The sequence below is a fragment of the Pipistrellus kuhlii genome, unplaced genomic scaffold (genome assembly GCF_014108245.1).
Source record: "Pipistrellus kuhlii isolate mPipKuh1 unplaced genomic scaffold, mPipKuh1.p scaffold_m20_p_50, whole genome shotgun sequence".
NCBI classification, from domain to species: Eukaryota; Metazoa; Chordata; class Mammalia; order Chiroptera; family Vespertilionidae; genus Pipistrellus; species Pipistrellus kuhlii.
Genome location: NW_023425552.1, coordinates 705,587 through 729,960, shown reverse-complemented (window position 1 = coordinate 729,960; position 24,374 = coordinate 705,587). Strand labels below are relative to the sequence as shown.

General features: G+C 51.4%; 1 protein-coding gene across 3 annotated transcripts in view; it reads left to right on the top strand.

The window, feature by feature from the left end:
* Positions 1-19,025, top strand: part of CRTC3 (CREB regulated transcription coactivator 3) — an 83,718-nt gene extending 64,693 nt beyond the window's left edge. For 2 of the 3 annotated variants that reach the window (XM_045573427.1, XM_045573426.1), the window contains 10 exons: positions 561-661; positions 5,118-5,222; positions 6,006-6,091; positions 7,636-7,685; positions 9,348-9,565; positions 11,700-11,995; positions 14,953-15,153; positions 15,248-15,328; positions 17,345-17,447; positions 18,519-19,025. In XM_045573427.1, the coding sequence (XP_045429383.1) occupies positions 561-661; positions 5,118-5,222; positions 6,006-6,091; positions 7,636-7,685; positions 9,348-9,565; positions 11,700-11,995; positions 14,953-15,153; positions 15,248-15,328; positions 17,345-17,447; positions 18,519-18,727 (1,450 nt within the window). In that variant the 3' untranslated portion in view covers positions 18,728-19,025. The remainder of the gene's footprint in view (positions 1-560; positions 662-5,117; positions 5,223-6,005; positions 6,092-7,635; positions 7,686-9,347; positions 9,566-11,699; positions 11,996-14,952; positions 15,154-15,247; positions 15,329-17,344; positions 17,448-18,518) is intronic. The other variant, XM_036415641.2, reaches the window with a different exon arrangement.
* The last annotated feature ends 5,349 nt before the right edge of the window (positions 19,026-24,374 follow it).

The following is a 24,374-nucleotide window of genomic DNA, read 5'->3' as shown; positions in this document are numbered from 1 at the left end:
CATCGCATGTTAACGTCAATATTTCTTTTAAGAAACAAAATGCCATTTTCCAAAACAGAAAAGTGTATTGAGAAGCGTGGCATTGTTATCTCTTCCACGAATCCCTTTTCCCAAGTTGGGTCCTCTGCCGATGCGTTTAGTCGGCAGTGACTTCACACGCCACACGGCTTCTGCCACTCTGCACTGCGCTCACCAGGACCAGCGGAGGGGCAAAGGTCATTCAAGTATGAACTGCCCCAAAAGGGTCTGAGAGCCGACGCCCCGCATCCCAGGCCTTACTGACCCATTTCCCGGGCCTTATTGAAACAGCTCAGTAAGCTGTGCCAGCGGCTCCACGGTGTAAAGCTGTGTGAGCCCAAATGACAGTCACGTGGGTGTGGGCGACCTTCAGTGACTGGCACTCGCGTAAGGGACTTCAGGTAGGTCCCCACCCCTCACTGTGTGGATCATCGAAAAGCATCATCCTCACCTCCTCTCCCGCGGGTAACGTTCAGCAAAGACGACTGCGTTGTCGCGAAGGAAGAACGGATTTTCAGCCGCCCTCTCTCCTCCCCCCTCAGGACCAATTCTGATTCTGCTCTTCACACGAGTGCTCTAAGCACCAAGCCCCAGGACCCCTATGGAGGAGGGGGCCAGTCGGCCTGGCCGGCCGCATACATGGGTAAGACACACGGCCCTGCCCGCAGCGGCTCTGCTTCCGCCTGTCCCGGGGCATCTTGCCCGGCGCGTGCCCCCCCAGCCCGGTGGCCTCCCGAGAAGGAGCGGCCAAGGGGTGCGCGCTCAGCGGGTGAGCGGCGCCTACGGGTCACGCTTGGTTGCAGCCTCTTCCACGGCAGGTTCTCCCCTCAGCATCTCCGCCCACTTGCGGGCCCCTCTTCCCCCCTTTTCATTTCCTTTCTTCCCCTCCCACTCACTTTTTCATGTGGACTCCTCGTAGCTTTCTCCCCCGGTCTCTTCACTTCCGGCCTATATACTTCTCATCCAGTTTTACGTGATTTATCTGAAGGTCCTCTTTTCTCACCTAGGATCTGAGCAAGCTGAGAAATCAAATCAGAAGTGGCAGGGGAAACTAGATGTCTTTATCAGTGAGAAGTGGGCGCGGATTCTCTCTGGCTCCGTGCCCATCGTGACTGAACCCACTGCCCGGCAGCGCTGGCCCAGGCCGAGTGCCATGGTGGTGGTACGGGGGTCAGGCTGAAGGGCAGGCCGAGCAGAGAGGGCCCTGAGGGGGAGTGGGACTGCACTGGGGCTGGGCATCGCCTGCCCAGTTGTTCCCCATTCTGCCAGGTAGAGCATCGTTCTGCCTCTGGCCAGAGTGAGTGAAGCGGAGGAGAGAGCCCGATCGACAGGCGTGGCAAAGCCTTTTCCTGCCATCTGCTTCCAGAGCGAACTCACATCTGATCACTGTCTCCTGCGTACAGCCCTCCGTGCCCCCTCCGTCCGGGAGAGTCCCAGCCTCAGCTGGAATGACAGGAGCTCCAAGACCTTCTCTTCCCCTCCCCCCACTTCTCTCCTCACTCCCCAAGTCAGCGTGAGGACCCCATTGGGCTCTGCTAACGTTTCATTCTGTTCTCATCTCTTCCTCCCATCGCTCACTCCTGATCTACCCGATCAACACCCTCCGCTTTGTCATCATTTCCGTGGAGCCATTCTTGGCCTTCCTCTCTTTGCCAGAACTATCTGTGTCTTCTAACATCCCAGAGCTCCTGCGTGCGGGTGGCTCTCTCGGGACCTGTCACTCCTGTGTTCAGAGTCGGTTTCCTGGCATCTGAATGGTCTCGCCTCCCGCACCGGGCCTGGCGGAGGAGCCCTCAGCGCCCGGAGAGCAGAGACACCACAGTGGCCACGTGTGCAGAGCACTCGCTAGCCTCAGCCTGCACCTGCCGCAGGCTGGCTCGCCGAGACACAGCCCGGCCTGCCTCCCGGGGCTTATAACCTAGTCGGAACAGTGGCTCTGATCGCCCATCCCACATGCCAGTCTGTACTCCAGATCCACCCTTGTCCACACACAGGAATGACTGACTGTGCGTTTGGTCGGTCTTGAAACAGGCGCATCAATCTTCAGCCAAGCTTTGCTGGGTTCTTCACTCTTTAGACCATGTAAAGCCTTAATGGCCTGTTCCTTCTGAGGAGAACGTGGCTGGCCTTACTTTCTTGCACGCAGTAGGACAGGACTTCGTACTAACTGTCCCCTCGTGCAGTCAGAGGTGACCAAACTGTTGTTGCTTGTGAAGCGTAGGGTCTTTTAGGATCAGGAAGGCCATCCAGCCGAGTTTCCAGCCACGGGGACAGGAGAGGAAGACCGGTCATGTCGGACTGGGTGTGGGTTAGAGAAGCGGGCACCGGGGAGGCGGGGAGGTTAGCTCAGGATGGGCAGAGATGGGAAGATATAAACAAAGCCCAGCAGAAGCAGAGCCGGCGATCGGTGGGGGCCCTGTGCCTGCGGCAGGATCTTAGTCTCCCTGGATGGGAGGGAGCCAGACCCAGGGGTTTGTACCCGGGACCCCAAATGCAGAGCTGATCTCTGCCTCTGCCATTCCTTCCGGCAGAGTTGACTCCAGAAAGGGCTGACAGCCTAGAGAGCACAGGAAATCATAGGTAAATTAAGCAGGGCCTTTTGAGGCTGCGCGCAAGGAGAAAAGAAAATAACGAAAGAAAGTGCCGATGGAGGGAAGTGTTTATGCCCAGAGTGATGTGGCTTCAGAGGGACGAGGTGGGAAGTGTCGGGCGGTGGGAGGACGACGAGAAGCCAAATGAGTGGGGTTTTTTTAAAAATATATTTTTATTGATTTTTTACAGAGAGGAAGGGAGAGGGATAGAAAGTTAGAAATATCAATGAGAGAAACATCGATCAGCTGCCTCTTGCACACCCCCTACTGGGGATATGCCCGCAACCAAGGCACATGCCCTTGACCGGAATTGAACCCGGGACCCTTCAGTCCGCAGGCTGACGCTCTATCCATTGAGCCAAACTGGTTTCTACCCAAATGAGTGTTGATCCCAGCAGACAGGAAGAGCAGAGAGAGAGACATCCCAGAGCAGGCTTTCTGAGGTGACTTGAGAATCAGGGGGCACTCCTCAGCAGTTAAACATTGTGGGGCCGCGTAGCTGACGGCCCGGAGGGCGGGCTGCCCTCCAGCTCGAACCGCGTGGCCGCCCCTGCAAGTATCGCAGAAGTCAGAAACACATCCAAATATGGACGTGTTTACATGGGAAAGCCAGTGTGTTTAAAATATTAGCCAAGTCTCCAAGGAGGGGAATTATTTCTGGAGAATTCTATTTGCCGGTGGGAGCTATTTTAAATCGTTTCATGCATTTTCCCCCTGTAATTCATTAAAAGTTTTTCATTTTCTCTTCCTCTCGGACGTTAAAAATACCGACTCGCTTTGCAAAAAGGTATTTCTTATTATAGGAGCAACCAAATAAAGATTAAGCAAGTGATGGGAAAATGTAATTGGAGTCCAGAGTCGGGCTTCGTAGCAGAAGCAACATTAACTGCTCTGCCCCTGGGACCTTCCTGAGCATAATGATGTCGCTTCGATTAGTGTTCCCACTCATTGTTGTTATGAGTAATGAAATAGGAACATCCAATCACTCCATGTGCAGTAAACTTGGATACAGTAATGAGTGGTTAGTGTCCCAAGTAAACAACGCCATTCTTCTGATACACGTGTAGTCATTATCATGATGATTATTGTCATGACAGTTAGATGGAAGTGATTAGCCATTGGTATAACCTTCCCTTTTTGGCACAAGTCTTTGGTTTTAGCCTAGAGCAATTGGATATACTGTACTTGTCATGAGCAGTGTATTTTATGGATTAAAAACACTTTCTTCAGCCCGGCCGGTGTGGCTCACTGGTTGAGCACTGACGTATGTACCAAGAGGTTGCTGATTTAGTTCCCAGTCAGGGCACATGCCTGGGTTGTGGGCTCGATCGCCAATGGTAGGCGTGCAGGAGGCAGTCAGTCGATATTCTCTCATTGATCTTTCTCTCTCTCTCCCTCTCCCTTTCTCTCTTTCTTTAAAAAAAGAAAAAAAGAAAAGAAAACATATCTCTTTTAAAAGAACCCAAATGTTTTAAAAAAATACTTTATTTGCTTAGAATGTATTCAAAGTCAGATTTTAAAATTTCTGTGAATAGCTATCACATACACTTTTTAAGTTGACTGAGACGTGAGATAAATTATTTTCTTAGGTAACTTGACTCTTTGCAAGAAGTATGTGTATAACAACATACAGTATGGAGCTTCCCGTTGCTCCATTAGGTCCGTGTGGCCAGTGGGAAGCAGTTACCTGCCCTTCCTAGCAGGCGATGCATTTGGAAGAAGTTTAGATCCTTACTTTATTTTGTAAGCTGAATAGAGGTTCTCAGATTTTTAAAAATATATATTTTATTTATTTTATTTTATTTTATTAAAAATATATATTTTATTTTTTTTACAAAGAGGAAGGGAGAGGGAGAGAGAGTTAGAAACATCTATCAGCTGCCTCCTGCACACTCCATACTGGGTATGTATGTGCCAGCAACCAAGGTACATGCCCTTGAGCAGAATTGAACCTGGGACCCTTGAGTCCACAGGCCGACGCTCTATCCACTGAGCTAAACTGGTTAGAGCCTGGTTCTCAGATTTTGAAAATTGTTCTCTCAGGACAGCTAAAAGAGAAGAAAAGTAGATAGGAAGCAACTTTAGGCTTAAATGAACCATATCTGTCTTAATTTTAGCAGAAAGGCCCATGTATCTTAGCTGGACCTCCATCAGTGTATCAAAATGGATAGAATTTTATAAATTCAATTTCAAATCAGAAAGAGCGACAAATACATGACTAAAAGGAAAAGGAAAGTGCCATATAAATGTATCTGTTTTGCCAAAACCGGTTTGGCTCAGTGGATAGATCGTCGGCCTGCGGACTGAAAGGTCCCAGGTTCGATTCTGGTCAAGGGCAGGTGCATTGGTTGTGGGCACATCCCCAGTGGGGGGTGTGCAGGAGGCAGCTGATCAGTGTTTCTCTCTCATCGGTGTTTCTAGCTCTATCTCCCTTCCTCTCTGTAAAAAATCAATAAAATATATATTTAAAAAAATAATAATAAACGTATCTGTTTTCTTTCCCGCCAGGTTTCTGCGACGGTGAGAACAATGGACTCGGGGAAGGTACGGATTGGCCTGGCCACTGGGCTGGGCGGGATGCCGACGGCAGTTCATGTGACCTCCTTTCAACATGTGAGCTAATTGATGCCCGTGCTTCAGAACTTCCCACAATGCTGACAACTGCAGATTAGTCTGGTTGTCTGAGACGCTCTATGACCTTAGGGCTGCCCATGGCCAAGGCCACAAGAACGGAAGCGTGTGGTGTGATTGCGTCATCTGGTTCCCCATCATCCCAGTCACAGGGGCATGCAGGAAAGCAAAGGTTGTCATCACATGAAAATATTAATGACTCGGTCGCCCTGGCCAGTGTGGCTCAGTTGGTTGAGCATCTTCCCCTGTACCTAGAGGTTGCTGATATGTTTCTCTCTCATTGATGTTTCTAACTCTCTAACCCTCTATCTTCCTCTCTAAAAAAATCAATAAGATATATATATATTTTAAATGTATTTCTTTCAGAGAGGAAAGGAGAGGGAGAGAGAGAGAGAGAGAAATATCAGTGATGAGAGAGAATCATTAATTAGCTGCCTCCTGCATGCCTTCTACTGGGGATCCAGTCCACAGCCCAGGCATATGCCCTGACCAGGAATCAAACCATGACCTGCTGGTTCATAGGTCAATGCTCAACCACTGAGCCACACCGAATGGGCTGGTCCCTGTTTTAAGTGACTTCTTTATGGGGTTTGTTACCCCTGGGCCTCCTGTGTGGGTCTAACACAGACAGTCATGACATGACAGTCCCAAGTGGAGTGCATGTGCAGTTCGAGCAGTCACCAGTGTTTCTCTCAAAGATGATTTCTTTGGCTGGTGTCGGGATGGCTGCCATCTAACGCAGTGAATGTGCTTTTCCCACTTTAGCGATGTCTTTCCCGGGTTCGTTGAAAGAAGAGAATTTGTTGAACGTTCCCAAGCCACTGCCGAAGCAGCTGTGGGAGACCAAGGAGGTGGGTGAGCAGCTCGCACTGTGCTTGTTGTCACGGGGTGTTTGCTCTTCAGCATTCCCTGTACATCCTGCGGAGGAAAAATGAGGAAATGGGAAAAAGGAAGGTAATTTCTCTGGGGACCGAGATAGGAAGAACCCACTAGGGAATGATGGTTCAAGTAAGAATGATAATATTTTGTTGGTAAGTTAGTACAGTGATCTCTTGGCTTCCTAATTTGCATGTGAATTGACTCATTAAAAACACACCAAACTATTAATCCCCCATATCTTTTTTAAAAATATATTTTATTGATTTTTCACAGAGAGGAAGGGAGAGGGATAGAGAGTTAGAAACATTGATGAGAGAGAAACATCAATCAACTGCCTCCTGCACACCCCCCACTGGGGATGTGCCCGCAACCAAGGCACATGCCCTTGACCGGAATCGAACCCGAGACCCTTCAGTCCACAGGCAGATGCTCTATCCACTGAGCCAAACCGGTTTCAGCAGTCCCCCATATCTCATTTATATCACTAAACACACTGAAAGCTGGTTACAAGTCACAGGCAGACTTTTCTGTTTTGTGGCCAACACCCTCTACCAAGGGCCAGCTTCTGTCCACCACTGCTGCTTCGCCAGATGTCCCTTTTTTAAGTCAAGGGCACTTGACCTGAGTCCTCAGGGAGTCGGCAGACAAGTCATCTGTTTTATGATTTCCATGAGTATTTGTGTCCACTTGTGCTAGCTGCCCCCCCTTTCCCTATGCTCCCCCTGGAGGAGGGAGAGGTCCCACGGAACTGGGCTAGGCCCTCAGGGAAGCTGAGCTGCCCGGGAAAGAAAACAGTTCACCTCCCAGCCCTTAGCGAGGCCATTGCTCGTCGGGCCTCTGCCTGCCTCGCCTTCCTTCGCCCGGTGCCATTTCTCCTGCCACGTCCACGTTGGTCCTCTTCAGCAGTGGTGTGGGTCTGACAGGTCTTTTGTAAAAGCAAGGTGCGTTTGATGTTTCATCATTGCGGGGAGGGAGAAAAATGATTTAAAGTTCATCTCCTTGCCCTAGCCGGTGTGGCTCAGTGGATAGAACGTCAGCCTGTGGACCAAAGGGTCCCGGTTTCATTCCAGTCAAGGGCACGTACCTTGGCTGCAGGCTCCTCGCCCGCCCAAGCCCTGGACAGGCTCATGCAGGAGGCAACCAGCCCATGTGTTTCTCTCACATCAATGTTTCTCTGTCTTTCTCTCTTCTACTCTCTTTAAAAAATCAATGGAAAAATATCCTCCGGTGAGGATTAACAGATCAAAAAATAGTAATAAGCTCTTACATAAAACATTGGCCTTTCTGAAGGAAATACTTTTCATCTAGAAGATAAATTAATAAAACATCAAAGTAAGAAAATTTTAATGTTCTGCCTCCCTTGTGCCTGGAGAAGTCTAGTCAGCACTTAAAGGGCCGCTGAGTGAGGTGCTGCTAACTGCCTCTCACTTGCACGGACTCACAGATGCTTACAAGACACGTCTAGAAGCTTCGATTTGGCTCTTCAGTGAGTAAGCCCGGCTCTGTTTCTCCCCAGGTCCAGTCGCTGTCCGGGCGCCCTCGATCCTGTGATGTCGGCGGTGGCGGGTGAGTGATGCTATTTCTGTTCGTGGCTCGGGGATTGTCCCAGGGTGTCCCCTCTGCGAAACATCCCTCTTTACATGTCCATTGCAAGTCAACGGAATTTTCATAAAAACAACATCTTTTTAGTACTCAGTATTTCAGTTATTTAAAGTAGTTATAGCTGAAACTGGTGTGGCTCAGTGTATAGAGCGTCGGCCTGCGGACTGAAGGGTCCCAGGTTCGGTTCCAGTCAAGGGCATTTACCTTGGTTGTAAGCACATCCCCAGTAGGGAATGTGCAGGAGGCAGCTGATGGATGATTCTCCCTTATCGATGTTTCTAGTTCTCTATTCTTCTCCCTTCCTCTCTATAAAAAATCAATAAAATATGTTATTTTTAAAAAAGTAGTTATATTACATAACTGCAATAACAAGACTGTCATATGTTTGCGAATAACACAACTGACTCTTGGTAAACACACGACTTGATGCAGAAGCATGCAGACGTGGCGAGGAACCCGCCGGCTGTACACGGTGGGCACCTGGCCTCCCTTTTGACTGTTCAGAATGTCATAACTTGCCTCTCTGTCTCCAGGCTCTGCCTCTTGCACCCCGGCCTCCACTCCCCCCAGTCTGTTAGCCACACCGTCCTCAGGGTGACTGTGCCTCTCCCTGCTTCCCGCCTTCCACCAGCTTCTTGCCATCAGTGTGTAGCTGTCAGCCTCACATGCTCTCTGCCTGCTTCTGCAGGGCCGTCTCCCATCAGCACCCGCCCCTCTTCAACTTGACCTTCTTGCGGTGTCCGGGTTCCTGGGCACACAGTAGGGCTTCACGCCTTTCTGCTTTGCTCATACTGTGAACTTGCCTGGGACGCTTTTCCTGCATAAATTCACTCTTTGGCCTTCACACTGAACTTGGTTGCCCCAAGGGAGCCCCTCTCCAGACCTCCCTCCACCCTACGCTCTATCACTGCGCTAATGAACGGTATGGTATTGCAAGTTGTTTTCTGTTTGTTTACTTATCTGTTTACTCATTTATTTTAAGCAACTTCTTTCCCTTTGGGCTCTGTCTCCCTGCTTTGTCCAAGTCTCTGGAGGCCCCGCTATCGATATCTGGTACCGGGGACGTGCTCTGCTGATCATGTTGTGTTGAATGGAGTGTCCTCCATCGAATTCATCTCCCCCCGCCTCTTCCTGAAGCAGCCAGAGCTTCCCATTGGGTCTCCCTGCTGTCTTTCTGTTCCCTTAAGCCATTCTCCACACTGTGATTGAAAAACTATATCCTGGAAGGAATCTGGTTGATACAGAGAGAGAGAGAGAGAGTGTGTGTGTGTGTGTGTGTGTGTGTGTGTGTGTAGGAAAGATAGTTTATTTTTTTAAATATATTTTATTGATTTTTCACAGAGAGGAAGAGAGAGGAATAGATAGCTAGAAACATCGATGAGAGAGAATCATCGACCAGCTGCCTCCTGCACACCCCCTACTGGGGATGTGCCCGCAACCAAGGTACATGCCCTTGACCGGAATCGAACCTGGGACCTTTCAATCCGCAGACAGATGCTGTAACCACTGAGCCACACCGGTCTCGGCTGGATCTTTGCTTTTATTTGACGAGAGAAAGTATCAGACGTGTCCCGTTGCCGAAAGCCTGATGATTTTAGAAAGTAACAGTTATCTTTCCTTTTTCAGCGCTTTTCCACACAACAGTCCCAACATGGGCCTGTCCCCCTTCCTGGGGACCCTGAACACCGGGGGGTCCCTGCCGGACCTAACCAACCTCCACTACTCGGCGCCGCTGCCCGCCTCCCTGGATGCCGGCAACCCCCTCTTCGGCGGCATGAGCATGGGGAACAGCGTGGGCAATCTCCCTGCTGCTATGACTCACCTGGGCATCAGAAGCTCCTCTGGTAAGTGTCCCTGCCCCGGGGGACCCTGCCCGTGACCACTGGGGGCTTCCTCTCGGCCGGTGCCAGCCGGGCAGCCTGTGAGTGGGGCGTGGAGTGGGCACATCTCTGCTCTGGTAGCTCCTGAGCCCGCTGCCATGTTGCTCTGTGGCCCAGTGTCTGCTAGGCACGATGCATCGGGAGCGGCTCTGCTAAGCCTCCCTCTCTATCGTCTTCATCAGCCCCTGCATCCGGGGACTTGGAGAATAAGATTTGAGAGTCAAGAAATGAGTGTCCACTCTAGCCTGTGCTGGACGAACAGTGTTAGTGGCTCTTATTAACTATCACGTGATGATATGTAATCGTTACGGCCGTCTCTAGATCCCTCCAGTTGCCCATTGGATTTCAAAAGAGAACGTTTTGAATTTCAGAAAATTTACCGTGAATGTGATGGCAATACTTAGACTTAAATAGATGCGTATATTTAATAGAAATTACCACAGTTCAAAATAATTGGCTCAGATTTTCAGAAGTGCTAAAAGATGTGGCATGTGGCTGTATAAAAATGCTACCCGTTTTGTGACTTGGGTGTTTCTATCTATACTAATAAAAGGGTAATATGCTAATTAGACTGGGAGACCTTCCAGGCGTTCTTCTGGACAAAGACATGATGGCAGGGCCGAGGTCGAGGCGGTTAGAGGCCAAGAGGGGAGGACACACCGGTTTCGGCTGGATCAGGCCTGGGTGGGACGGCAGTTGTAGTTGTGTGTGATCAGGCCAGTGGGGGAGGGGAGCATTGGGGGTGATCAGGCCAGCGGTGGGGAACAGTTGGGGGTGAGCAGACCAGCAGGGGGGGCAGTTGGGGATGATCAGGCTCGTGGGGGTGGGGGAGGGGGCAGTTGGGGGTGAGCATGCTGCAGGCAGAGTAGTTAGGGGCAATCAGCATTCATCCATGGAGTGAAACAACTCTGTGCCAGGTGCCCAGGACCCAACAGGGCACAGGACAGTGCCCCTGGCTTCCTCCAACCTGTGCCCAGCTCCCAATGTCATGGAAATGCCTTCCCCAAACTCTCTGGCTCATGCTAAAACTTACTCCCCTCCCTCCAAAATAAAACTAAGCACCAGCAAAAGCTTCCTTTTCCCTGAATCGGAACAGGCTGTGATGAACAATTTTTTTGGAGACAGAAAAACAAAGAGAAAGGAGCCGAAGGGCAGGAGCCACAGAGGGTGTCGCTTCTAGGGAGTCCCTGGGTGCTCGGGATGTTTAAGCATACTCCCGGAAGCAGCAGAGGGTTCGAAGTGTGCCTGGGACGGAGGCCCACGGGGCTCTGAACTGGGTTTTGTGGCCCTGGCCCATGTTGCTCAGTGGATAGAGCGTCAGCCTGTGGACTGAAGGGTCCCAGGTTAGATTCTGGTCAAGGGCAGGTACCTCGGCTGCAGGCTCCTTCTAGGCCCAGGCCCTAGTCGGGCACATGCAGGAGGCAACCAAATGATGTGTTTCTCTCACACTGATGTCTCTGTCTTTCCCTCTCTTTTCCACCTTCTCTAAGAATCAGTGGGAAATGTCCTTGGGTGAGGATTAAGAAAATGAACAGAGTCTGTGGTCCAGCCCTGGCTCCTCTCTCTGGGCTGGAGCTGAGCATGCTGCACATTGGCCCCCATTGCCCACTCTCACCTGGTCCTGCCCCCCATCCTCACCCCCGTCTGTCACATGATCACCTTCCTCTCAAGAAAACCGTTCCTTGTAGCACCTTCCGTGCCACTGGCACATCTGACACGTGCCCAGTTGGAGTCTCCCAGAAGCTCCTCCACACACAGAATCCTCATCACATCGCAGGAAGTGATGTTCTCCTTAATCTTTAGGAAATGAGCGATTTGGCCCTAACTGGTGTGGCTCAGTGGATAGAGCGTCGGCCTGCGGACTCAAGGGTCCCAGGTTTGATTCCGATCAAGGGCGTGTACCTTGGTTGCAGGCATATACCCAGTAGTGGGTGTTCAGGAGGCAGCTGATCAATGTTTCTCTCTCATCGATGTTTCTAACTCTCTATTCCTCCTCCCTTTCTCTTTGTAAAAAAATCAATAAAATATATTTAAAAAAAGAAAATGAGCGATTTGGTCTGGAGTTCTGACCAGTAACTTGGGATGTGCTCTCTCCTAGGTCTCCAGAGCTCCCGGAGCAACCCCTCCATCCAGGCCACCCTCAACAAGACGGCGCTCTCCTCCTCCCTGAACTGCCACCCGCAGACACCGCCCAGCGCCTCTGCCCTGCACCCGTCCCTGCGCCTCTTTTCCCTCAGCAACCCGTCCCTCCCCACCACCACCCTGAGCGGCCCCTCCCGGCGCAGGCAGCCGCCCGTCAGCCCGCTCACGCTCTCTCCTGGCCCCGAGGCTCATCAGGGTTTCAGCAGACAGCTCTCCTCCACCAGCCCCATGAACCCCTACCCCGCCTCGCAGGTAAGGACCGCTTCAGCAAACAGACCGAAGACACAGGAATCTCTGTCCTTCCCTCTGTGATTTTGGATTGAGTCTGTTACACCCAGGGCTGCCCAGGAGGTCACTTATATGTGGAATCGGAGCGGAAATGGGAATAATTCAGAATGCATTGATGATTTCCCAAGAGCAGACCTTTGCTGATCATTGCTAAGCAAACATGGAGCAGTTTACAGGTGTTGTAACTCTCAAAGTCAGGGTTGGGGGAGAGTGGTAAGGTATAGAGGACCCAACCCAGGCATGCGAAGGGAAATAGGCATGGCAAGTCAATTATATCAATAGTTGGCTCTCTCAGTACTTTATTTATTTTTTAAAATATCTGTATTGATTTCAGAGAGAAAGAGAGAGGGAGGGAGAGATAGAGACATCAGTGATGAGAGAGAATCACGGATCAGCTGCCTCCTGCACATCCCACACTAGGGATCAAGCCCACAAGCAGACATGTGCTCTGAACGGGAATCAAACCGTGACCTCCTGGTTCAGAGGTCAATGCTCAGCCACTGAGCCATGCAGGCTAGGCAGCTCTGTACATACTTTAACCACAAAGAAAAGCCAGAGAAGGCCTTGAATATCTCCCTAAAGCAGTGGTCGGCAAACTCATTAGTCAACAGAGCCAAATACCAATAGTATAATGATTGAAATTTCTTTTGAAAGCCAATTTTTAAAAAAATATATTTTATTGATTTTTTTTTACAAAGAGGAAGGGAGAGGGATAGGGAGCTAGAAACATCGATGAGAGAGAACACTGATCAGTTGCTTCCTGCACACCCCCCACTGGGGATGTGCCTGCAACCCAGATACTTGCCCTTGACCGGAATCGAACCTGGGACCTTTCAGTCCGCAGACTGAGGCTCCATCCATTGAGCCAAACTGGTTTCGACAAGAAACAGGACTTTCGTTGCTCAGGAAATAGTAGGTGTAATAAGGACCATGTCGCCATGAACCTGTTCCAGAACCTCATGTTCTCACTTGCTGACTGTTTATTCTAAGCTCTGAGGTGGTTCTCCTTACCAGAATCATCACTGAATATATTTTTGACCTGTTGGCCACTCCCTAAATACATTATAACATCATTCGCTAACCACTTCTCCAAAAATGAGTAATGATTTAGCGAGGGGGAGTGGACCGAACACAGTAGAAGGATTGGCAACCCAGTGATTAGTCATTCTTCACCAATTTCCAGCTACGCACAGGATCTTGATTAAATGAGTAATCCCTTTGGGGAGAGGGCATTTCCTAATTGTTTTTTAATGGTTATTTTTAGGTTATTAATTTTATTTTGCAAAGCTATTCAACAGGCTATAAAAAAATCTTACTCAGGCCGAAACTGGTTTGGCTCAGTGGATAGAGCGTCGGCCTGAGGACTGAAAGGTCCCAGGTTCGATTCCGGTCAAAGGCATGTGTACCTTGGTTGCGGGCACATCCCCAGTCGGGGGTGTGCAGGAGGCAGCTGATCAATGTTTCTCTCCCATCGATGTTTCTAGTTCTCTATCCCTCTCCCTTTCTCTCTGTAAAAAATCAATAAAATATATATTTTTAAAAAATCTTACTCAGGCTTCCTACACACATTTTAAGGAGACTATATGGATAGAGAGCATCATTCTTTTTCAGATGTTTCCATTTTTAAATTCGCTTTATATTTAGGTGTTGGTTTTTTTTAATCAATGTTGTTCGTGCTTACAATTAAAAGTGAAATGGTTCTAAGGGACTTGTTCTGAAGGTAGAGTTCTCCCTTCCCCCTTCCCCCCAAATAGTTGTCGATCCCTGGAGATGATCACTTTCAATCACTTTAGCTCATCTCTTTGGTGTAGCCACATTATTTCAAGCTAATTTTGCCGTACAGTGTTAGTGTTAGGTGTTATCTAGTGACATTCAATCACGGAAGATTAGTGCTTTGTTCTCCTTCAGCGCTCCCAGTCCTCCCACATACGGACACGCACATTCCTCCTCCTCCTCCTCCTCCTCCTCCTCCTCCTCCTCCTCCTCCAGATCGTAGTTTATTATGGTTTTGATTAGAGCAGTACTTAGGGCGTAACGTTGCTTTTTTTCTGCTTTTTTTTTAAAAATATATTTTATTGATTTTTTTACAGAGAGGAAGAGAGAGGGATAGAGAGTTAGAAACATCGATCAGCTGCCTCCTGCACACCCCTTACTGGGGATGTGCCTGCAACCAAGGTACATGCCCTTGACTGGAATCAAACCTGGGACCCTTCAGTCCACAGGCCGACGCTCTATCCACTGAGCCACACCAGTAAGGGCAGTGTGTAAAGTTTCATAGTTATAATAACATAGTTTGAGTTTACCATACAGCACACCATGACATAACAAAGTACCATTTTTTTCCCTCCTCGGTTTTAATAAATATCTTACTTTGCTAGTTTGGTTCTACGTATATATTACTAATCCAATCCCAAATGCTTGGAATTGAGTAGGTCTTTTCTTAATACAGCTAAAAACAAATCCTCCAGTTGGTGTTGCTCAATGGTTGAGTATCAACCTATGAACCAGGAGGTCAGGGTTCGATTCCTGGTCAGGGCAGATGCCCCGGTTGTGGGCTCTATCCCCATTGGGGGGCGTGCAAGAGTCAGCCGATCAGTGATTCTTTCTCATTGTTGATATCTCTATCTCCCTCTGCTTTCTTCTCTGAAATAAAAATATATATATATTTTTTTAAATTTAAAAATTTTAGTAGCTTTACAAAATTTTAGTAGCTTTACAAAATAGAGTACATGGTCATTGAATGGGAAATGCTTTGCGGGAGATGAGATGCGAGGTACTCTTTGAAGGAGCAGAACTAGCTTCTCCTCCAGCTCAGAAGGCCCTGGAGAAGGCCTCAGGTCTCCCCTCACCGGGCCATCCCCTCCTCTTAAAGGACCAGACAGCGCTCGGAAGCTCCGCTGCTCAGTGCCTTTGTTTTTCAGATGGTGTCCTCTGACGGGAGCCCGCTCTCCTTCCTGCCCACAGAGGCTCAAGCTCAAGTGTCCCCGCCTCCCCCGTACCCCAGGCCCCAGGAGCTCCCCCAGCCTCTCCTGCAGCAGCCCCACGCCCAGGAGCCCCCTGCTCAGCAGCCTCAGGCGGCCCCGTCCCTGCCACAGCCGGACTTCCAGCTCCTCACGGCCCAGGTGAGTCCTGGGAGCGCTGGGTGGGCCGGAGGAAAGGCTTATATCGATATTCCGCCCTGGCTTCCAACTAAGCGCCCCTCCTCGTTCCCCGAAGGGCTCGTCTCTGACCAGCTTCTTCCCGGATGTGAGCTTTGACCAGCAGTCCATGCGGCCCAGCCCAGCTTTCACCCAGCAGGTGAGTGATCGCCTGGGGGCCTGCCTCTTCTCAGAGCCAGAACTGCTCCGTGTGTGGGACCCACACCAGGCGGACGAGGCATGCGCCGTCTCTGATTCAGATGTGCTTGGATCTCCCCGAGCCCCGAAAAGGCCCTGTGTGAACAGCGATGGAGACTCGTGGTGGCTCTCTAGTCGGAACTGGAGCATCGTTCATCCTGGCCGGGCCCACAGCAGCCACTGACCCGTCACGTGTGGAGACAGAGACACAGAGAGGGGCTTAGCCTGAGGCCGCATTGCTGAGCCCGGCACAGTGTCTGGGTGGCCTCCCCGGGGAGTTTGGTGGGGACAGTCCTTCTCTGGAAAGTTCTAGTCGGCCATTTGCTTTTGCTTTGCAATCTGTTCGTAACAATGCCTTTTGTGAGAGGAAGAAGCATCAGTGATGAGAGGGAATCATGGATCCGCTGCCTCTTATACTCCCCCCTACTGGGGATCGAGCCCACAACCCGGGCATGTGCCCTGATGGGTAATCAAACCGTGATCTCCTGGTTCATAGGTCGACGCTGAGCCATGCCGCTGGGCACACTGACCATTTTTAATATCCCTAGGGTTGATTTTTTTTTAAATATATGTTTTATTGATTTTTTACAGAGAGGAAGGGCGAGGGATAGAGAGTTAGAAACATCGATGAGAGAGAGACGTCAATCAGCTGCCTCCTGCACACTCCCTACTGGGGATGTGCCCGCAACCAAGGTACATGCCCTTGACCGGGATCAAACCCGGGACCTTTCAGTCTGCAGCCTGACGCTCTATCCACTGAGCAACACCGGTTTCAGATATATCCCTAGGTTTTAGACTGTTTAGTAAGTGTGGGCTGGAGTGAGGACAGAAGGAGCACTTTCCAGCACTTACCAACAGTGACATAAAGACAGACAGGTTTCCTGCAGAGGTGTGGGAAAGCCTCGTGGCAAGAACCCATAGGCTGCCTGGAGAAGCCGTGTTAATCTCATGGTCAGTGTCTCTCCGAGAAATGATGGAAATGCCCACTTTTGAGAGATTTTAAAACTAGTTTGAGCCGAAACCGGTTTGGCTCAGTGGATAGAGCATCGGCCTGCGGACTGAAAGGTCCCGGGTTCGATTCCGGTCAAGGGCATGTGCCTTGGTTGCGGGCACATCCCCGGTAGGGGCTGTGCAGGAGGCAGCTGATCGATGTTTCTCTCTCATTGATGTTTCTAACTCTCTATCCCTCTCTCTTCCTCTCTGTAAAAAATCAATAAAATATATTAAAATTAAAAAATAAAAAATAAAAATAGTTTGAAAACTTAATTTCTGGGAAGGCACCTTGGTTCTGGCCTGTCTTCTTAGCTGTTTTCTCTTAGCGAGGGCCTCCCCTGACTCATCCCTTCGGTTGAGAAGAAAGGGCTTCTGTTTTCTCATTTTTTTTCTGGAAACCAAAGAAGAAAGGTACCTGTTGGCCACATCAGCTCCCTGGGGAACCTTGACAGGGCTCCCGCAGATGGCAGCTGCCCCGAGCTCAGTGTGACCAAGGAGGGGCAGGGGGCAGAGCCCAGAGGGCACAGAAGCCACAGTGTAGTGTCTCCTGGGATGGCTTGCAGTGTTTCCCAAACTTCAGACATATGTGTACCCCTTCTATAATTTTCTTAACGCTGAGTACCCCTCGTACTCATGAGAACGTAGAATGAGGCGCAGCTAAGCACGGTGCAGTGCATATCCCCACCAAACTCCGCTGTAATGCGTACCCCCACCAAACTCTTCCCGTACCCCTGGGGGTACGCGTACCACACTTTGGGAAACACTGGCTTAGGTGGCCATGCTGTGCGTGGATGGGGACAGGTCCCCACTGTGGGCTTCAGGGGCCTGCCCCACACCAGCCCCCGCCTGAATGGCCACTGTCACGACGGCCATTCCCTCAGACCCCACAGGGAAGGGACCCCGTCTTGTTGCCCCGGGAGCCATTGCGTTACTCACCCCTCGGCTTAGGGGGTCATTCCTCACATTGTGAACTTTGATCTTCCAGGTCCCCCTGGTGCAGCACGGCCCCCAGGAGCCACAGGACGCGTTTCATTTGAGACCAAACGTGTATTCCAACTGCGGGAATTTCCCCAACGCCCTCCTGTCAGGTGAGACCAAACGTGTATTCCAACTGCGGGAATTTCCCCAACGCCCTCCTGTCCCAACACAGCAAAATCACCCGCAGCTGCCTCGCAGCTGTGATTTTGCTGTGTTGGGACAGATGCCATTGCAAGGTCGTGTAAATGACAACAACATTAGATAAAGCAAAACGGGCAAATCCCGGCTTTTTCTATGTGAGTTGCAGGTGTCCAGCCCAGAGACTGAGGCAGTGAGTCTTTTCTGAGATACTTAGTTTTCAGTGATTGACATCTGTGCATATGGACAAAGCCTGCAAAACTGGGAGTTGTGTGCCCTGGCCGGTGTGGCTCAGTGGATAGAGCGTCGGCCTGCGGACCAAAGGGTCCCGGATTCAATTCCGGTCAAGGGCACAGACCTCAGTTGCAGGCTTCTCCCCAGCCTGGACCCTGGTTGGGACTCGTGCAGGAGGCAACCAATCGATGTGTTTCTCTCACGTTGATATCTCTGTCTTTCTCTCTGCCTTTCACTCTCCTTAAAAATCAATGGAAAAATATCCTCGAGTGAGGATTAAAAACACACACCAACAAACAAAAAAATAAAGAGTAGCCACCTTTGCCCTGGCCGGTTTGGCTCAACGGATAGAATGTCGGCCTGCGGACTCAAGGGTCCCGGGTTCGATTCCGGTCAAGGATATGTATCTTGGTTGTGAACACATCCCCGGTAGGGGGTGTGCAGGAGGCAGCTGATTGATGTTTCTAACTCTCATCAATGTTTCTAACTCTCTCTACCTCTCCCTTCCTCTCTGTAAAAAATCAATAAAATATATATATACATATATATACATACATATATTTTTTTTTTTTTAATTTTTTTTTTTAATAGCCACCTTAAAAAAAAAGGGGGAGGCGGGGCGTTGCAGAACTAACTGGGAAGGGCCTAGATTCCAGAACAAACTGTAGGCCTGTAAGGGGCTGGGACACGGCAATCTCTGTCCTTCCTGGCTGGGAAGATGACAAGGGTAGCGGTTTGGGGATGTCATCAGTTTGTTGCCCGCACATCTCCTAATCTGCCCTGTTGTTCCCTCTTGCTCTTTCTTCCAGAAGACGCAAGCTCTGGCCTGTTTCGAGACCTGGGCGGCGAGCTGGAGGGCATGCCCGAGGTCAGTCTGAACATGGACGCCGCATTCCCGCTGGAAGAAGAGCTTCAGATCGAGCCCCTGAGCCTGGACGGACTCAACATGCTCAGTGACTCCAGCATGGGCCTGCTCGACCCCTCCGTCGAAGAGACGTTTCGAGCCGACCGACTGTGACCAGAAGGGACCGGGGCGGAATGATTTATACCTGAACAGCTAACGTGAAACGGAACAGGATGGAGCCCGCGACACCCCCGGCTTTGGTTACCCCGGGCTTCTGGCATGGAAAGAACCAATTGCACGGCTCCCAGCTTTCTGATGAGGTCCCACCTCATCCCAGCGACTCTTCCTGGACCCCAGAGCGAGGCCCCGCCTCTCGGGCCTGCGGTGCAGGCTCATTCGGAACTTCCAGCGAGCTGGTCATCACCGTGACCCATCACCCAGCTGGTCAGCTTGTGTGGCTCAGTGGATAGAGCATTGGCCTGCAAACCAAAGGGTCCCAGGTTCGATTCCGGTCAAGGGCACGTACTTCCGTCATAGGCGGAGGCCCCAGGAGCACCATGCAGTGCTCAGACCACTGACCCACGTCAGCGCTGAGGAAGGACCGGCTGGGGCGGCGGCAGGTAGGGGCCCCAGGCCTCCGAGAGTTGGCTCAGCCTCGAGCAACGGTACCACAGCCCCAGACGCCTTCTCTGACCCGGCCATGACGGCCGGACCCCTGCCCGCTGGCGGCAGGGCTATTCAGGGCAGAATCGAGAGCCACAGCTCTCAGATGCCTTAATTCTAATATGAAGAAGAATTTGCGCCAAGAGCAGACTCGAGTTGAGCAAGCTGATTGGTAGTTTGTTCCCTTCCCACGTACAATCTCCTTTCTGCTGCTTCAGTTCGCCTTTTCCCGCGGACGAGAGGAAAAGGAAGACATCACTGAAGGAAATGTCCCTGGTGGTGGATGAGCCTGAACGAAGGAGCAGTGCTTCTCAGGGATTAGAAGAAAGAAGGGGGCCTGCAGGTGTCTCACAGACACGTGACCTCCTTTCGTCAAGCTCTGGACCAGCTCCCGGGGTGCAGGCCTCTGCGCGCACACCATCTGGAGGGAGCGGCTGAGGTCTGGCGCAGGCGCAGCCGGCAGCTGAGCAGCAGCAGAGCGAAGATCTTGTCTGTGGACTGGGAATGTTCCAGTAACCCCACTGGACCCTCCGCTCCCTGGGGGCAGCAGGGGCTGTGCCTTAGTCACCATGAATTCTCAGTACCCACAAGTGCCTGGCACTGAGCAGGTGCTGTGTAACTGATTGTGTGAGTGAGTGAATGAATGAATGAATAACTGCAGGAATGAATGCATCTGCCTGCTGTCAGTCAGTCTAATCTCTCCTGTCCCTGTTCCTCGCCAAATCTTCTCAGCTTTCGCTTTTCGGACACTTGTGCCTGTGGTTGAGTCACGCGTGCACTTTAATATGCTTTTAACACTAGGCGAGCAGACGCACCGTTAGACGGGGCCCATCCTCGAGGCTGAGCTCCGAGCAGGTAGGTGCAGAGCGCCTTCGGAGCGCACCCACGTGGCCAGGCGAGCTGAGGCCGCCCAGTGCTGGGCCCCAGGGGTCCGGCAGGCCTCCCCTCAGAAGTCCTTCCCTCTCAGATCCATGGTTGGCTCTGAATTGCTTCAAAATTGAGCTTCAGTCTTGGGAGTTGAAGGACTTCGGTAGTAAAAGGAAGGCCCGTTTCATCAAACCGTCGTTAGTCATTGGTACCGGAGCATAAAAGTACTCCCAGGTTCCAGTTTCTGCTCACTTAGGCTGGGCCGGCCCAACCAGAAACCTGGTGGCTGGGTGTGAAGGCAGCAGAGGGGACAGGGCCTCCTGAGCGCCCCTGGGGAGGAGTCTGGGCAGGGAGACCAGGCCGAGTGGACAGGCACTGAAGGAGAGGTGAGAGATGCCGGACCTTTGCCTAAACAGCCATTGCCCGTCCAGAAATGCCAGGCGTGCCCTCCCTGAGGGTCATGAGGCTGTTCCAGCCCCAAGCAGCGCAGCTGTGTCTGCAGGCTGGCACACTCTGTGCCTCCCGGCAGGAGGGGCCTGTCCCAGGGTCCCGGCCACTGACCTCTGCCCTCCGGCCTTTCCAGCAGCCCTGGGGGTGAGCAGCTCCTCTTCCCTGTGAACCCAAGTCAGCCCGCTTCACACCAGCCCCCAGTTCCTGGTGAATCAGGAGTTCACACCAGAGTCCTTGCCGAGGGCTGGCTCAGGAAGGAGCAGTGGCCCTCCCCTCCCCAGCTTTATTCCCAGTTGAATGCCCAGATCCCTGAAAAGATCTGAGAGGGGTCTGGGGAGAGGCTGGTAAAGCAAAGGTCCTTTTCTCGTGAGGGTGCCCAGCACCCCAGATGCCCAGAGAAGCCAGCTCCCGGCTGCCTTCCCTGTGCCCAAGCCCCCAACACCTGGTCTGGCCTTTCAGACAGAACAGTTCTGATGTCACAAGAGGTTTTTATTAAGAGTGGGGGTCCCAGCATAATTCCCTCTTTGCACAGTGCCTTACCCACGGGGGTCATCAGTGTCGGGGTCCCAGCTCTCTCTGTCCACGAGGCAGCCCCGCCTTACAGCTGGGGACCCCGAGACCTGCGTGATGACACGTGCTGCCCCAGGGGCTTCCGGGAAAAGCGGCTGTTTGGGGGGAGTGTAATCATGACAATAAGGCTCAGCACTGAATTGAATTTGTCCTTAGGTCCATCAGTCCGATCTTTTCCTGTGGAAAGGTTTTGGGCATTATACACCCCCCTTTGCTTAGATGGTGGCAAAGACAAGCACGGCAGGTGGTCGCTCTGACCTTCAGCGGGTAAGTGCCCTCACTGTGCCTTTAAGACAAGCCAGGCGCCATCCTCGGCCTCCGACAGGGCTGCATCCTAGATATTTTTCAATATTTAGTTTTGTTACAAGAAATGGATGCCTGTACTATCACTTGCTAGGCGTTAAACAGCATAGAACTAAAGCCTTCTCTTTCCATCTTTCCTCTCTGTACGGTTGTGGTTTTCAGGACATAAAGTGTTCGGGGAACATTTTCTTGATCATGTCAAGATGAACACGAATTCTCCTCTGTCCTGTTTCCTTCCTCCCAAGTCTACTGTACACCCCCTGAGCTGAACTGTTTGTTGTGTATTCCCGCCCATTTGCATATCTGAAGACATTTCCGGTTCTGACTCTCTTGGGCTCTTCTGATTGATGCGCAGATGGTTCTGAGCACGTGTTCATCGCTCGTGATGGAACCATCCCAGCAAGAATCAAGACTCCTCCCTGCCGGTGTCCTAACTCCCAGGTCCCCTGTCAAACCATATTTAAAGATCGGACTTTGTATAAAGTAGCTTCCGAGTTTTATAATGCATCATTTTACATCTTTCATAATTAAAAGCACAATGAGGTTGTACCTGCACTTAGCGTGTTCTTCGGCCTTGAACGTGATGGGGTGGGGAAAGTCTTCGTCTTCGCCACCTCCGGTGCAGCGCAGCCTGCGGTTAGGGATTTGTGGTCCTGTGGTCCTTGGTTTGATTGTCAGGTCCTGCACAGACCTGCTTGTCCTGCGTCCCCTCCTGAGAGAAGCTCCGGGAGAAATAGGGCCCGTGGTTCCTTGGAAGCTGTGAGTATCAGAACTGAGGCTCGTGACGGCGCCTCAGTGTCCCACCTCCCTCTGCCGGCACCCCTTCTGAGCCCAGTCCTGCCCTCATCTAACGCCCCCCCTTGGCAGCGTGGCTCAGCGGTTGACCATCAACCTATGAACCAGGAGGTCACGATTCAAATCCCGGTCAAGGCACATATCCAGGTTACAGGCTCAATCCATGCAGGAGGCAGCTGATCACTGATTCTCTCAGATCATTGATGCTTCTCTCTCTCCCGCACCCTTCTTTGAAGTCAATAAAAATACCCTATATAATAAAAGTCTAATATGCAAAGTATCCAGTCGTCCAGTCATTCAACCAATCAGAGTAATATGCTAATGATATGCTATGGTCATTCAGCTGCTCACTATGGCAGACAGTCAACCTGTCACTATGATGTGCACTAACCACCAGGGGGTAGACGCTCCAACTGGTAGGTTAGATTACTGCTGGGATTTGGCCATTGGGGGCTGAGTGAGATGGGCTGGACACACCCTGGAGCCCTCCCAATGTTCTTCACCAGCCCCGACCGTGCACCAGTGGGGTCCCTCGGCCTGGCCTGCACCCTCTCGCCATCTGGGACCCCTTGGGGAATGTTGGAGAGGTGTTTTCAGCCCAATCCCGCAGGCCAAGCCAAGGAACCCCACTGGTGCACGAATTCATGCACTGAGCCTCTAGTGTTTTTAATAAAATAAAACCGGTCCCCTGTAGAGGTTCAGCCAGGGATGCACCTTCCTTCATTGCTCCTCTTCATGGACTGGCCTTTAGTCCTGTCCCCACCTCCCCCAGGACTTTGGCTTTGTTTTTACCCCCTCCTCTCCCTATTCCCTGTGTCCGCACAGGGCTCACAGGCCTGGCCTACCCACAGCCTGAGAGGCCTCCTTCTCAGCCACACCCACAGCTTGTCACAAAGGTGACTGCTGAAATCTTATCCATAAATCCCATCTCTGGCCCTGACCGGTGTGGCTCAGTGGATAGAGCGTCGGCCTGCAGACTGAAGGGTCCCGGGTTCAATTCCGGTCAAGGGCACATACCTTGGTTGCGGGCACATCCCCAATGGGGGGTGTGCAGGAGGCAGCTGATGGATATTTCTGTCTCATCAATGTTTCTGGCTCTCTATCCCTCTCCCTCTCTGTAAAAAAAAATCAATAAAATATATTTTTTTAAAAAGAAGAAAAAGAAATCCCATCTCTGGCCTAACTTCCTGAGCCATCATTTTTACTTTGATCCACATAGACCCTGTTCTTTGACACACACACTGAGGATTCAATCCCCGTCCCTTCCTCTCCAGCTGCCCATTCTCTGCTGGCATCCCTTCCTTCCCAGGCCAGTGCACTGGGTCAGTGGCCTCCATGACACCCTTCCTGGCCTTTTCCTGTTGGAAATCCTGTGGAGAGAGACAGCCCCACACTGTCCACTGGCACGGTCCTCCCCTGACACCCAGGGGCACTCCAGACCACCCCTCGGGGCCCTCATTCTCTCCTCATTTTCAGAAATTCCCAGGATCAATTATTATAAGTACTAGAGACCCAGTACATGAAATTCGTGCATGCCCGGGATGGGTGTCCCTCAGCCCAGCCTGCACCCTCTCCAATCTAGGACCCCTCAAGGGATGTCTGACTGCCCGTTTAGGATCTGCCCATAGGATCGGGCCCAAACGGGCAGTTGGACATCCCTTTCACAATCCAGGACTGCCGGCTCCCAAGTGCTCGCCTACCTGCCTTCCTGATTGCCCCTAACCACTTCTGCCTGCCAGCCTAATCACCCCCTAACCACTCCCCTGCAAGCCTGATTGATGCCTAACTGCTCCCCTGCCAGCCTGATTGCCCCTAATTGACCTCCCCTGCAGACCTGGTCAACCCTAACTGCCCTCCCCTGCAGGCCTGGTCCCTCCCAACTGTCCTCTCCTGCTGGCCATCTTGTGGTGGCCATCTTGTGTATTGGAGTGATGGTCAATTTGCATATTACTCTTTTATTAGATAAGATAGAGGCCTGGTGCATGGGTGGAGACCAGCTGGTTTGCCCTGAAAGGTGCCCCAGATCAGGGTAGAGGTGCCCTTGGGGTGTGGGGCAGCCTGAGCGAGGGCCCCGTGGTGGTTTACAGGCTGGCCACGCCCCCTGGTGATCCAAGCAAAGGCCCTGGTATCTGGGATTTATTTATCTTCTATAATTGAAATTTTGTAGCCTTGA